Below are 14,770 nucleotides of genomic sequence, written 5' to 3' on the forward strand. Positions count from 1 at the left end.
TTGAAATATAGTCATTTGAGATCTCAAATGTTCCCCTTTGTTTTAAATCTACCCTCATGGCCATCTTATAAATAGTATAACTCAAGTAATCATGGCAGTGACATCCACTTGAAGCTTTGTGTTAAATTAAAAACAAAAGTTAGATATGATACACTTACCCACACACATTAAAAAAATTGTATACTACTTGCTCAGAAAAAAAAATAGTATCCCCTGTATTAGAAGCTTCAGTTCTGTCTGTCTCGTCTTGCATTGTGGGTAATGTGGTTCTTTTGTGGAGTCCATTTCCCTTCAATGCATCTCTTTCCAATGTATCTGTTTCTTTTGCCTAGGTCGCTTGTTTTCCTTCTTCAAATGCCCCAAATGGTACCACATTTAAGACGAACTTGGTTACTAAGGTGCTGTTTGGCTCCATTTCACTCCTGTTAATCCACCTTAAAAAGTGTCTCATTGAAAGGTAAACCAGCACAAAATTTTTACAAGAATCCACCTGGGTTACACAGCTGTACACGTTGACTTTTCTTGCTTGAGGAGTCCATTAGAAACTGGATGTGCAGTATGGTGTTTAGCAAAATGATAGTGGATGTAACCATGTAGTCAATGTCACTGAGCTTACAGGAGGCCTAAACTGCTTCAAAGTCAAATAAAATAGCAACAAAATCACGTTTTATATATTTAGGACCTCCAGGACGTCTCCATTGAGCTTTGATGGTTGAAAGTGGAGATAGAGTAATGTGCAGAAATCTTGAGTAGCCTCTCATTTCTCTATGTTTTGCTTTCATGGAGCCAGATTTTCTTGTCATTTTTTTATGTGGTCTCGAGCAATAGTTGTCCAGCCTTTCTGAAGGTCTTTCAGAGGTGGGGGGGTTGTTGTTAAGCCACTGAACTATTGACCATTGAATCCAAATTTCACATTTTTGGTTCAAATTCTCACATGTGCAAAGGACATCAGTAGAGAAGTACAACAGTGAGTGCCAAGAGCCATCAGTAAAACATGATGGAGGCTCTGCCATGGTTTGGGGCGCATTCCAGCCAGTGGTGTTGGAGATTTTGTCAAAATAAATGCTATGATCCACCACTCAATATCATCTGGAAAGCATCTGCATTTTCAGCATGACAATGATCCCAAAAGCACTTCCTATGCAGTACAAATATACCCGGATAGAAAAGTACACAGTGGAGCAATATCAGTCATGGACTGGCCTCCCCAGAGCACGGATCTTAACATAACTGAAGCAGAGTGGGATAGTCTTGGGATTGTGTATTTGCACATTTTAGGACATTATTGCAACTATTTCCTATTTTCCAAACACAATATTTAAAACATTAGGCTGACTCAAGATTTTGGCACAGTACTGTAGATGCTAATCAAATAATCAATGAGGTTGAATCTAAGTACACTACACTGAAAATGCTGAAAAAGATGTTGGACACTAACGTAGGAGTGATAGCTTTCAGTGCGATCGTGTAATTGCATATTGAGAGGAGAAGGCTAGGGAGCAGAGAGGTGACCGAAGACTTAAACGGAGGAAGAAACATGAAATGGATCATCTTTCTAAGGCTTTTGCAAGGGAGGTTTATTCAGGAAAGAAGCCCAAAACAAAAGAAAAGGGAGCCCTCAAATGAGCATCTTTAATGGGCGCAACCATTTTTAGTCTTACACCCACATTCAAGGTGTTCTTCTCCATGATCTACCAGCCTTTTTGTTAAAATATGCCAAACATCCCTTTCTGTGTCTTTTCTAAGAAAGAACAACGAGGGTTACCACCAGTTTTCAGTCAGAGGGCTGACACCTCAGTCCGTCAGCTACCCCTCTCTGATCCACTTCACTCCCCTATCTTCAGTCTTCCCAGATCAACAGAGACAGCGGCGGTCACTCTTGGTCACTTCCTCGGATGAGTGAACCACATTGGGCACAAACCCACTCTTCACACCCTCCCAGCCCTCCTGGATGGTGATGTCACCAGACCGAACCAGGGCAAAGATGTCTCTGGTCAGCTCAGTGAAGGCGTGTTCCACATTGATGGCGTCACGGGCTGACGTCTCAACATAGCGCATCCCATACGCCCCAGCCAGTTTCTCTGCTTCTTGGCGGGTCACCTACAAGATCAAATGAGCTAAGTGAGTTAATGACGCTATCTCCTGTAGTGGCTGTAAAACACATTTGAGTGCCACGACAGCAATTCAACAACAAATGGTCTTATCAGGAAGTGCAAGGACTAAGAAGACAAGCTGTAGGTTTTTATTGGATTGGACTGCCATTCGCACACAAAGTCAAATTTGAGTGACTACTTCAGCTGCATATTTCCACATCAAGACATTATTATGCATCATATTGTGACATGCCCTAAGCTAACCCAGCACAACTAAAAATCCCAAACCAATAAGAGGCTAAAACACTCCTTGAACTTGAGCGCACTGATATTGCATATTGCACAGAACAGTTTAAATTTTTAATTTTACATGTATCATCTATTTCATTCCAAAGGTCACAGTCTCCAGTTACTCTGAAGTGTGTTATTCTGCTGATAGGCCTGATTCCACACTCACAGATAATGACTGTTCAGTCCTGTTACAAAATAAAGCTGAAGCATTATTGACCAATTTATGATGGCAACTGAAAAGCTGGTAAACGAGCCCTCTAACACAAAGTTATGAAAGTGGGCAGATCAAGATAGGGGTAAGCGGCTAATACGGGAAATGTTGCATAATTTCCTCGTTCATTTCATTTTATTCCTGCTCTCACGATGGTGGGATATTAATGTAGATGTGGTGTTATGCTGTCTAATTTTCAGAGGGGATATATTTTTATTTCTGTCTGCCTACTGACCCAAGACAATAAACTGTGCCTCTGAACAAAATAAGTGCAAACAAAAACAAATAAATAAATGTGAACAAAAAAGTTATTTTCAAAACTGTGACTTTGTTGTATTGCATAGTGCGTAACCTTTCACAACAGGGGAAAGTGCTTGTTTTGATCCAGTTTTAATCTACTTTACAGTGTACACACCTGCCGCTGTGCCTCCAGATCACACTTGTGGCCCACCAATAGAAATACGATGCTATGTGGCTGGACATGACTACGAGCCTCCTCCAGCCAGTCATGGACATTCTGGAAAGATCGGCGATTGGTGATGTCAAAGAGGAGAAGCCCACCCACAGAGTTACGGTAGTAAGCCCTGGTAATAGACCTGGAAAGGACATAAAATAGAGGGAAGCATTTAACATTAATACTACATGCAGTTATTTCACCAACTATAATAAACGCACAAGAATTTGATTATAGGAAGTTAAACAGATAAAGCAGTGGCCAGTGGATATACTTTCTGTTTGCAAAGAACATGTATGAAGTTCACAAAGAAAATAAATCGAGTTCTGTTGGTCAAGCAAAGCAAGTTCTGCTTGTCCAGCAAAATTTACAAATAAATAAAAATGTAAAAATCTATTTTCATCTCTGTGTTTTCTCATAAGTCTTGTATTCAACTGTATCCAATCCTAAAATCACTGCGATCTTGTGGTCGAAGCTGGTAATCATCTCTGGAAGCAGGATTAACTCTGCTTGCAGTCAAGCTATTGTAGTCAGTAGCAGCTTACAGTTGCATATTGTGGATAAACCTCTGGTCTTCGACAGGAAAGTGACAGGAGTTCTTAGAGCAGTTACAATCTGCTTTGCATGGAAACAGAGCTAGCATTAGCATGCAAACAAGCCATTTATAATCACTTTAACAGATAAGTTTTCTCTTGCTAACCATTTTGATCACATGTGTGATGCAGATGAGTTAAGAGTAAAATGAGAAATAGTCTTAATAACTACATTTATTACATTCACAAAGCCTTGATGATGGAGAGGAGACATCAAATCTGGTTTCAACAGCATTTAACTTTCTTAGTGCAAAAAATATATGTAATTTTTTAATAGACTGTGAGTCAGGATCATTGTTGTGTACAGAAATCACTTCAACACCAGTTGTGACCGAGGGTGTAACATCACTGTTTCAGCAAATTGTTTTAAACACTGATTGTAATTTTAATAAATGAGGCTAAATTTAGAAACTGTAGCAAGTTAGTTATTTAAGCACCTTTTAGCTCCGTGGATTTATTAAACACTAAATTACATTTTAATGTTTTCAGCAGATTTATTTTAAAACAGCTTTGTAGGTACAGAAGACTGCTGTATCCTGGCTCGCCTGTTAGCTAACATGGTTGCCTGTAGTTTTGCTCGAAGGTACCAATTTGTTTGCAGACGCTCGTCATTTACTCCCCAAGCTGTAGTGAAACTTAGAAATTCATCATTCAAATAAAAGTTTTTCCTTCAAATTTACTGCAGCACACTTTTCACAGTTTCCCCTGCATGGTGAGTAGAGTCTTCCATGCAAACTACAGGCAACCACAGCAATCAGGTGGTGACCAAAGCAGCTGCAAGGAGGATTTCGGTGCAGCACTACATACCAATTTTGCACTACTGTACCTGCAAAACAACCTCCAACAACTACTCACAGCCGGTCGGGGAATCTCTGGGTCTGTGTAAGCAACTAAAGTATTAATATATTGTTAAACTATTTTTATTAAAAAGTTTCAACAGAAAAAAACTAATAACAGACAGGACATATTGGATAACTCATCTTGGGTAACACTGTCCTTAGTTTGGATTGTATAAACATTTGTAGTGAACTGCTAAAAATCCAGAACTACTGTGTGAAATACATTAATTACAAATTATTCCTGCAGCGATTTTTCGTCTACCTCAAAAAACATTAAAAGTCTTTGATGCAGCAGTTAAGCTGGTTAGCCAGACACGCAGCTTGTACATCACAAACACCCTGCACTTTACACATTTTTCTCTTGATTTTAAAAATAAACATACCCATTATATGTTCAGGATGAATAGAAAAATAAGCCATATTAGTAATAAAACAGATAAACCTAACGAAAGGAGGTGTGAACGCAGAGGAAGATGGAGGTGTCATTAGGGTATCATTTTAATACCAAGTGGAAACTGGATTTGTGGTTTATATAACTGTAACTCCTCTACGCAATCTGACAGGGAGGAAAAGTGCTGCTAGATTTTGACGAGATGCGACAACCTGCATGCACGCAGGGACACATCGACTGCCTCATGACGTCTCTCTCTCTTCCTCACAGACTGCATGCGAATATAAATATAACTGGAAGGACAATTAGAGGCTTAAGCTGGAGACGGAAAGAGAGACGTGTCTTGAAAGAGGAAGAAGGGAGGAGTTGCTGACAGAGAGGAGACAGTAAGAGAGGAGGAGTGGATAGCAGAAAAACCTGAGCCGGAGAGTGATTCATTTGATCGGACACACACATAGTTTATATGTATTTTTAGAAGCAAGAACCACGCAGATGAAACAACAATGACTAAGAGATCTGCATCGCTGGTGGAGAAGAAGTGAACAGAGGACTGTGTGGTGGATTAAAACAAGCAAGGACTGCTGCGTCACAAGTTCCCAAAATAGTGGCTTTTAAATATTTTCCTAAAACAGCTACTTTAGTCAACCATAGTGTAATAACTGAAGGATTATCTGGGTGCAGTCTGTGCCACTGATAACCAGACAAACAAGTGACAAATGAATAAATTTATGATTAAATTCTTGTTTGCTGCATGTAGATAAATTATTAGGCTGATAATGTCCTCTATTTCTGTTATTACCAACAATTATAGGGGAAAACAAAGGAAACAGTTCATCTGTCCATCTCCTCTGTTCATAGTTTTCAGCCTCAAGCCTCTTTGTACCTACTGATTTTATAAATGTTGGCAGATACACAGTGCTATAAAATTAATATTACCATCTGATTAATACACCTTTAGTAAGTACAGTATGCATGTGGGCTCATGTGGGTGACTTGTTCCAATGTAATGACATTTTCCATACTTAAAGAGAGAGATAAAGAGTGAGTGATAAGGTGGGGCTGAAGATCAGTGAATCTTATGTAAACACCTGATTGGTTGACTAGTTATTATAGAGAGAAGTGGAGTGAGTGGGCACTTGACAAAGAATAAACTGGGATGCCAGGAGGCGTTCTGGGTCCGTCTCTGGCGCCCTGCGAGATGAGCAGTTCCAGAAGTTCACCGTTGGAAATTCCAGCAGAAGCGCTATGGTGGACTGGACTTACAGATCGGACTTGGATTTGGCTTTATTTCTGCTCATCATCATCTTTGCCATGTTGGATTATAATTCTGTGAAGGATTTGGACTTTAATCATTTTCCAAGTGGATTGCAGATTCTCAAGACTTTCAAGGTTTCCTCTGTGAAGATGTGGGACTTATCAAGGAATCCTGCATTCCTGATTATTACCATTAACAGAGCACTAAGCACATCTTCAGTGCTGGAAGTGTCCATCTCACCACCAACCTCTGTTCCAAAGATAGGAACAACATGAACATTAGCTTAGAGTGAGTTACTTCAATAAGTAGAATTCATGTAATCTGATTATTCTCTTTTTTGTGTGCTTATCCTTTGCCAAGACTCAAAGGAAATTCCTGATAAATTTGACCTGCAAGGCTACTTGAGTTTTTTCATACCAGGACAAGCAGGGAAGACACCTGCTTGTTCAAGGCAGTCAGGCTGGACGAGTCCCTTCATCCACATCAGCTGAAGAACCCTGCATTATCTACTGGGAAAGACTCACAGGATCCGGGATCAAGACTTTTCTTTATCAGAGCGCCGAAATCAACTTCCTGTATAGGGGTTTTGTGGGTCTACCAATTGACAGGCTTCAACAAGTGCATTAAAGTCAGGTTCAATATCTGAGTTGGATCCTTGTGGGAAAACATCACTGAGAGAGGATCTATATCTCGATTTATAAAACTTCTTCAAGGAGAACATGAAGCATCTTCACTGTTGGCATGTGAATAAAAATGCTGTTCTCCAACTAGCTTTGAAGAAGCTACAACCTCGTCATGAGCATTTCAAATGCAAATATGGTTTTTAGGTCTTTAGTCTTTCCATTCTGCATTTGAGCTCTAGGATGTCTTTGACTTTCTTCTTCTCAACAAACTCTTGAAATTCTGCTCTCAGTTTCCACACTCTTTGCTCAGGCTGAGCCACCTGACAGCTGTGTGGCAGCCTATGTCACCATGTTCAGTCTCCTCCCCCATCAAAAGTGTAACAAACTATCTTTTATTCAGTGCCGTATTCAGTTGTTAATCACTTTATCTTGCACCCAACTCAAATTGTTGGACATTTTTCCCAGATTTATAGACATATTGATCATAACACCTGCCAGTTATCCTATTGCAGCCCAAGCCTATCTAAGCCTGGACTTAGCCCCATTAACAAATCACTTCCTGTTGTTGTCTCTTTCACTGAGTGCACTGCTGCCAGCTCCTCCACGACTTTAAAGTTTTTCAATATCCTAAGTTGAAAGATAATCAACTAGGTTGTGTCACGGACATCACAGCTCTCATCCAAAAACCAATAACACAAAGTCAAAATTGTCCACATTCTCAAATGCTGTTCTTTTTTCTCACCAAACACACTTTCATAAACCTGTCAGAGAATGGCTTACTGTTTTTTATTATATTATATTATATTATATTATATTATATTATATTATATTATATTATATTATATTATATTATATTATATTATATTATATTATATTAGAGAAAATCTGATTGCTAGCATACGAAACTAAAAAATGATTTCATGATACATAAATTCAAAGGAAATCATCTGAGAAGTGAAGTGCTACTTATCTGTGTGAAGTGCTTCTAAGAAAAGTCACTGTATCACAGATTTATTTCTAGGAAAAGGCCTCGTGGTGTTCGGGCTGAAAAAGGTCTGAGACATCCTTCGTTCTCGGAGGGACTTGCTGCGGTTGCTATAGAGATTTTCATCATGGTGACAGGTGAGACCGGTCCTCTTCTGTTAGGATGATGAGCTGTGCTGTGTGTGTGCGTGCATGTGTGAAAGTGCTTTCCCGCTATGAGGCATACATTATTATAGCTATGCGTTACCCTTTTTTACCCTTCATGTACTCTAGGTTCTGTTCTGATGGAGAAACATCTTTAATCTAACATATTAAATCAGCATTTTGATCAATTAGCTTGGCACACAGACATTTGAAAGATGATGTGACAGTTCAAATGAACACTAGAAAACTTCAGAGTGTGCATGAGAAATAAAAACACTTAAAAATATAAAGATTTTAATAAAATGAGTAAATTGAAATGATTGAAATAAAAATTTAAATTGGTCATCGCATTTCAGCTACAACAGACTTGCTGATCGCTTGATTCCTTAAATAAAATAAATAAGTGCATACTTGTTTACAAATTGACTTAATAACCCAAAGCTCCCTGGTTCACTTTGGGCTTGTGTCAGGACATTCAGCATGAAAATCTCAGCTTTAATCGCAGGATGCATATTAAACGCTGGCTTCCTAGTCAGTTACATATTTTTACATGTACATTTTACATGACATACTTGGCATTTCAAAGACTCCCATTTAATAAAATGTGTGTTTAACTCTTTCATTAGTTAAAAATAATTTCCCTATCTCAATCAGTCTGAGAGAGGTTTAATACTTTGGTGTTAAATCCAGGTCATAACTGCAAACCCCTACACTGGCATGCTCTCTGAAAATACGCAGCAAAGTACAGTTATGCAGTCTGCAACTACTGTGATTGACCTGTTCAGTCCTGTTGATTCCTCCTGTGCATTTCTGGGTATTTTCTCATCACAGTTTTTGAACTTATCAGTGAAAGAACAACAACAGCAGCCTCGCTGTTGTCAGCAATTTCCTGGAAGGGGATTGTCGAAACTATTGGACGTGCGGGAATGTAAAAAAGAAATCGACAAATGTGTTTTTCTGGAAAAAAATGACCACAACAGGGATTGGGAACTAAGGAGGGGATACTGGGACACGACAACAACAGCCACTATTTGCATTTCTGTATGTGATTGCACCTCTGGAAGTAGTTTGCAGCACTGTGGGACCTGTGTTAACTACTAAACTACTCTTTGTTCTTTCTCCTTTATTACACCTTTATTACACCATATTACACACCATAGGTTTGTGTAATCTGACTATGACCATGTAAACACACCATCTGAAAAAAAACTGAGAGCTTTTTTTCTCTGTAAAGGCAGTTCACTTCACTTCAGAGTCGCCTGGAGCACCAAAATGACGACTATCAGGTTTTAGCAACACCTGCAACTGTTTTCTTTTTAGAAACAAACGCTCTGGTTGTTTTCTCTGAGCACATGACCCTGGAGCTCATTTGAATGCCTGCTTTCCCTGTGCAAATTATTGCTGATTCACGTTCTGAGACATCCAGGCTGTGTTTGTCTAGTTCTGAGCGCTTACATGGTTCTTAATTACCCAAAACGACACAAACCACAACACTGATAGCTCCTGACACACCCTGCACACATGTCACTATTTCTGCTGCATATAAACGCATCCTCTCCTGCTAAACAAATATTCTTAAATTACCATGCGTCACCTCCAGTAAATTTAAATAATATTTCCATAAAGATGTAAAGGAAATAACACCACATTAAACGCAGACTCGTTGTAAAGCTCCAGACACACACTTACCTGAAGCGCTCCTGACCAGCGGTGTCCCAGATCTGCAGCTTGATCCTCTTGCCCGGCTCGATCTCCACCAGGCGGGAGAAGAAGTCCACCCCGACGGTCGGGTCGGACACTTGGGCGAAGCGACCCTCCGTGAACCGCCGGATCAGACATGACTTTCCCACCGTGGAGTCCCCGATGACGATCAGCCGGAACTGATAGAGCCATATTGCCTCCATGACTTAGCTTGGTCTGCAGCTCTCCCCGGTGCGCTTGTAAGTGTTGGTCTACTTGCTGTGGTACGAGCTGTTGGTGCACAAACATGAGAGAGAGACAGAGGGAGGGAGAGAGAGAGGGAGGGAGGGAGGAGGCGAGGGAAGAGAGGAATCAACAAACAACATTAGATTGTTTGTTTAAGTGCACATCTTACTGTTCTTCTTGGTTTAAGCGTGGTTGTTTCTTTGCAAACCAAATGCTACCATCTGACCCTTCACTTCCTGTTCTTTGAGCTGCAATGTCCAAGCTCCCACAGGGTGACAAAATAATGAGTTTTGGAGGGTTTTTGCAGACCAGCCTGGATACTTAGAAATACCCGGGCTCCCTTGATGAAAAGTCGATGGGATTTTTGGGGATAATCACAAGAAATAATCACTAAAATTAATAAAAGGTTGCGATATTTACAAGTCTCATTCTGCAGGATTATCTTCACAAACTCACACAGCTATAATTTTTGAAGCCTTAATCCAAGCGCAGGAAGTAAGATGACTTTTACTTTTACTTCTGTGGCCACATATGATGTAAATGGACGTCCAGTGGTGTTTTTTTTAATTGTTCATTTGTAGACTTTTTATATTATAACCTGGTATTTTTCACTTTCCACGTTTAATATGAACAAACTCAAGAGGATTGTAAACATCTGTTTTAAGATTGCAGGCCCAGAAACATGTTTCTGGGCTTTAGGGCTCATTTCTGCAGCACTGAGTGAGAGGCAATGAGCACATAAGATAAGATTAGATGAGAAACAGCAGAGTGGACAGAGCAGGAATAAACAAATAGAAACATAAGCTAACAATATCAATACTGTTGATATTGTTAGCTATTGTCGCTACCTTCGACTGGTAATTTGCTCACATGCCTGTGTGATATGATTAACACCACAGGGTATAAGAAGGAATCCTCTTACGCTTCTTTAGTCACTTGATGGCATCAACTGTTGATTTAATCAAAGCCTGCTTTTTTCAGAGGGGGGGGGGGATATAATTACAAATATAACCAACTGCTTTGATTGGACTGATTTTTCTTGCAGCTATAATTAAACCAGTCACAGGTAACTAACTACATTTAAGTTCTTCAGTTATAGATGGGGTTTTGAAATGTGCCCAATGTTTCCAATAGTTCGTGTGACTTTATTTTGACTCCTCTACCTTTCAAATGTAATTATCTGCTCTTTGCTCCATGCCACTTCTCATACAAAATAATTCTTCGATCCAAATTCGATTCTGATTGCTACACAATAACAAATACCACTCTAAACAGGTGGTGACATGTTAAAGCATGTCTTAAAATAATATAATAAATATATTAATGTAACAATCTGACTACTAAAGGGACCAAAGGGTGTCAAGAAAACATCCAGCACACCATTACATCACCATCATCCAAAACTGGTGATCCAAGCTGTGATGGATCCATACTTTCATGTTGTCTGCACCAAATTCTGACCTTATTATTTGAATGTCAAAGCATAAAAATGAAGACACAAAGCAGAGAACATCTTTTCAATCTTCTATTGTCCCTGTCTTCTGTTGTTTGTGTGACTGTGTGGATTTCAGCCTCAGTTTTCTGCTCTTAGCTGTAAGGAGTGACATCCAATGTGGTCTTCTGCTGCTGTAGACCATTCAGAGAAGCTTTTCTGCTCGCAACGTGTGGTTATTTGAGCATTCTGATCATTCTCCTCTGACCAACATGGCATTTTCACGCAGACAACTGCCGCTGCTCTGTAAACCCTAAAGATGGCTGTGTGGGAAAATCCCAGCAGTTTCTGAAATACTCAAACATCAGGCACGAGCAACACCACCATGTTCAAAGTCGCTTAAATCCCCTTTCTTTCTCTTTCTGATGCTCAGTCTGACCTTCGGCCGGTTGTCTTGACCACGTCTACATGCTTGAATGCACTGAGCTGCTGCTGGTTAGATATTCTTGTTAATGTGCCAGTTGAACAGGTATATATTTACTCATGCATATTCTGCACATGGTATACGACATTAAATATATCAGATCATTAAGGGTTTGCAGAAAAATGTAAACTGAAATAGTAATTCAATCCTGAACTATGTTTATTTAGTCCATTCAGCTCTGTGTTTTCTCTTTTAAGAGGCAAAACGTCTCCTGAAATATGTGACTTAAGGGATTTGATAACATAAGCTATGCTGCTCTCTGTACAGCAGCCCTGTCCCCTACTGATCCTCACAATACAGCTGTTCCCGACCAGGCCATCAGGCGAGCACGCGGCCTCCCATCACCCCATGCGCGTCTCTGTGGAGTCAGGTTGCGTAGCTCGGGAGGTATGCAAACATTAGAGGCTGAATCCCTGCTGAATAGCAGCCTGATGGGCTCTCGCGCCGGGATGGGCAGCTCGTGGGTTCGACACGACACGCAGGGTTTCACATATCCGGCATTTACAGATGGCTGCGGTTCAGACTGACATGATTACATGCGTAGGGGGGTGGGGGTTGTTATTGATCCCATTGCTTCATTTATTTATTTGCGTAAATTTATCCGTGTTTGAGGTGAGTTTGTGCGCAAAATCACGACTTATCATCGATTTGATGTTGTTTATCAAACAACAGACAACGATGTTTCTTCCAAAGGCGACTTTTCTTGCTATTATGAATTTCAATCACATCCATGCAAAGCAATCTAAAGGCCTGGAAATAGTCATTTCGGTTTAATCAGCCATCGCTTTTATCGCGACACCACAAAGACACGGAGATAAAACAGTAGAGGAAAACAGCCTACTTGGAGCAGCAGTGGAGTGCTTCGGGACAGAATGGTCGCTCTTGTCACGCTGTTCAGGCTGCTGAGGGCTCCATGATACAGGCTAGTCCGGGGGATCGATGCTCAGGGAGCCGCAAAAACAACCCAAAAGCGGCGAAACCTCGATGTTTGTGTGGAAGCTGGATCACAGAGGCTGGTGAGCGGCAGGCCCCTGAGGACTCAGGGCTGACTTCCTCCTTAATGTCAGGCCCGATTGAGTGCTGAAAGGAGAAAAACGCATCCAAGTGCAGGTGCGACCAGAAAAAAGGGATCTTGCGCTTTCGCTCGGAGCCGCGAATAAACTGCGAGCAGGCCTCTGTACTCTGTTTCGAGCCTCCGAGCTGAGAGGATGTCTACGAGGCTGTGAGAGGGAAATCCCGCGGTATCGTTTCTGTGTTTGCTCGGGGTTTGGAGGCTTTCGCTGCTGATGAAATGGCAGCAGCATCATATAGCCTGACTCATCCCGCATCAGTACCACTACCGTAAAGGAGCGCGCAGAGGCGCAACACCGGGAGGCGGCACGGCTTTTAGAGGGGAGGGCACATAACAGTAAACCTCCATGTATCATAATATTAACGCCCAGAAGCTGCATTATGCCTCTGTAAGAGAGCATCCTACTTATATGTAGGGAAAACTGGATTTATGTACTGTAACAGTCTGCTGACGTCATCAAAGTAACGGATAATAAAACACACAAAGACTAATTTTATTTGCACAGTTTAAAGACCAAAAAAAAAAAAACCCTGAATATTGAAAAAACTTACAGAAGTTAGTTTCTCTAACAACATTTTGACCAAAAAGTCAAAATGTTTGGTTGTTAGATCGTAATTGTGAGGAAACTAACTGAAAATATGACTTATGGATGAGGAAAAACAAACAATACTGTGAGTATTTTCATTATTATTATTAATAATTTATTTGTTTATTGAAGAATATTGCCACCAGATGGAAGCTGCACACTCACTGCGCTGTCTATGTGCCACTGCGCAGTCACGGAACAGCCTGTGAGAAGCTCCAGCACCTGGGAGTTGTAGTTTTAAGCAATAACAAATAGAACGCCCTCTCTCTCGGTGTGTGTGTGTGTGTGTGTGTGTGTGTGTGTGTGTGTGTGTGTGTGTGTGTGTGTGTGTGTGTGTGTGTGTGTGTGTTACTCATGCTTCTGCTGTGGGGACATAAATAAATAATAAACAAACAATAAAAATAAACCTGTTATAAAGTCAGATATCACTCAGAGAATCCACAATGTAACTCATTCACATGAAATGTTCTCTGTATTACTTTTTTAAATCTGTGCTTAAGCACTTTCACCTAACCCTCACACACTTACACTCCAATGGACATTCAGTATTTTGTCCAACGATACTTCGGCGTGTAGACTAGAGGAGTTGAGGCTCAAACCATGGAGCTTCGAGTTAGCAGGCGACCTGCTGAGCCACAGCAGCTGATTTAAAGAGTGATTGTGCTGCGTGGGTCAGGTGCTTTTTAAATGTGGGCACAGAAAACAAAAGGGAAAATGTGATAGAGGTCTGACTGAAATGTCACAGAGCTGATGTGGGATAGTGAAGACGGGAGTCCTCGTGGCTAGGAGATGTAAACAACAGCTCACCTGCTGACTGTAGAGAGACGCAGCTTGACTGGATAGTTACTCACACACTGCCTTTCTACTCAGTTGGGTGCAAAGTGATTTCTACTGCAAGTCCCATTCATACAGTGTTTTTAATCCATGGCTTTATCCAACATTCACACACACACTCAAACTCTGATTGATGCTTCAGGGGAAACTCGGGGTTCAGTATCTTTCCCAAGAATTCTTCAATGTGACCATCAGTCATCAGGGATCCGCTGACCTTCTGCTTGTTAGATGATCGGCTCTTCCACCCGAGGCACAGCTGACCGGTGATCAAGCAGAATAAACTGAGACAGGCTGAGCCTCCAGTTATCTGGGATCCTTAAACTAACTACCTGCTAAACACAGAAAATACTGCAAGTGTTTCCCAAACCTGTGTGACAAATCAGCCCAGTCACCCAATCAGCCCCCAGAAACCCAGAGCTGCTGTCCCATGGTAGACTCCAGTCAGCAGAGGGAGCACAGCATGTTAAGTAACGCGCTGGTTTGTGTTTGGCTTGGAGGATTTATAATTTATTTCAAACATGTTTCCGTGCAAAAAAGGATCTAAGTGATCTGCAAGCA

General features: G+C 40.9%; 1 protein-coding gene across 1 annotated transcript; it reads right to left on the minus strand.

Annotated features, from left to right (window-relative positions):
* Window positions 1-1,552: 1,552 nt before the first annotated feature.
* Window positions 1,553-13,076, minus strand: rab39bb (RAB39B, member RAS oncogene family b). The gene is made up of 4 exons (XM_026160758.2): window positions 12,562-13,076; window positions 9,568-9,849; window positions 3,011-3,191; window positions 1,553-2,100 (listed from the first exon to the last, which is right to left on the minus strand). Exons 2-4 carry the CDS (start codon window positions 9,780-9,782, stop codon window positions 1,855-1,857), a joined length of 642 nt encoding a protein of 213 aa, XP_026016543.1. The 5' UTR covers window positions 9,783-9,849; window positions 12,562-13,076; the 3' UTR covers window positions 1,553-1,854.
* Window positions 13,077-14,770: the final 1,694 nt, after the last annotated feature.

Source organism: Astatotilapia calliptera, chromosome 3, assembly GCF_964374335.1.
Source record: "Astatotilapia calliptera chromosome 3, fAstCal68.1, whole genome shotgun sequence".
NCBI lineage: Eukaryota > Metazoa > Chordata > Actinopteri > Cichliformes > Cichlidae > Astatotilapia > Astatotilapia calliptera.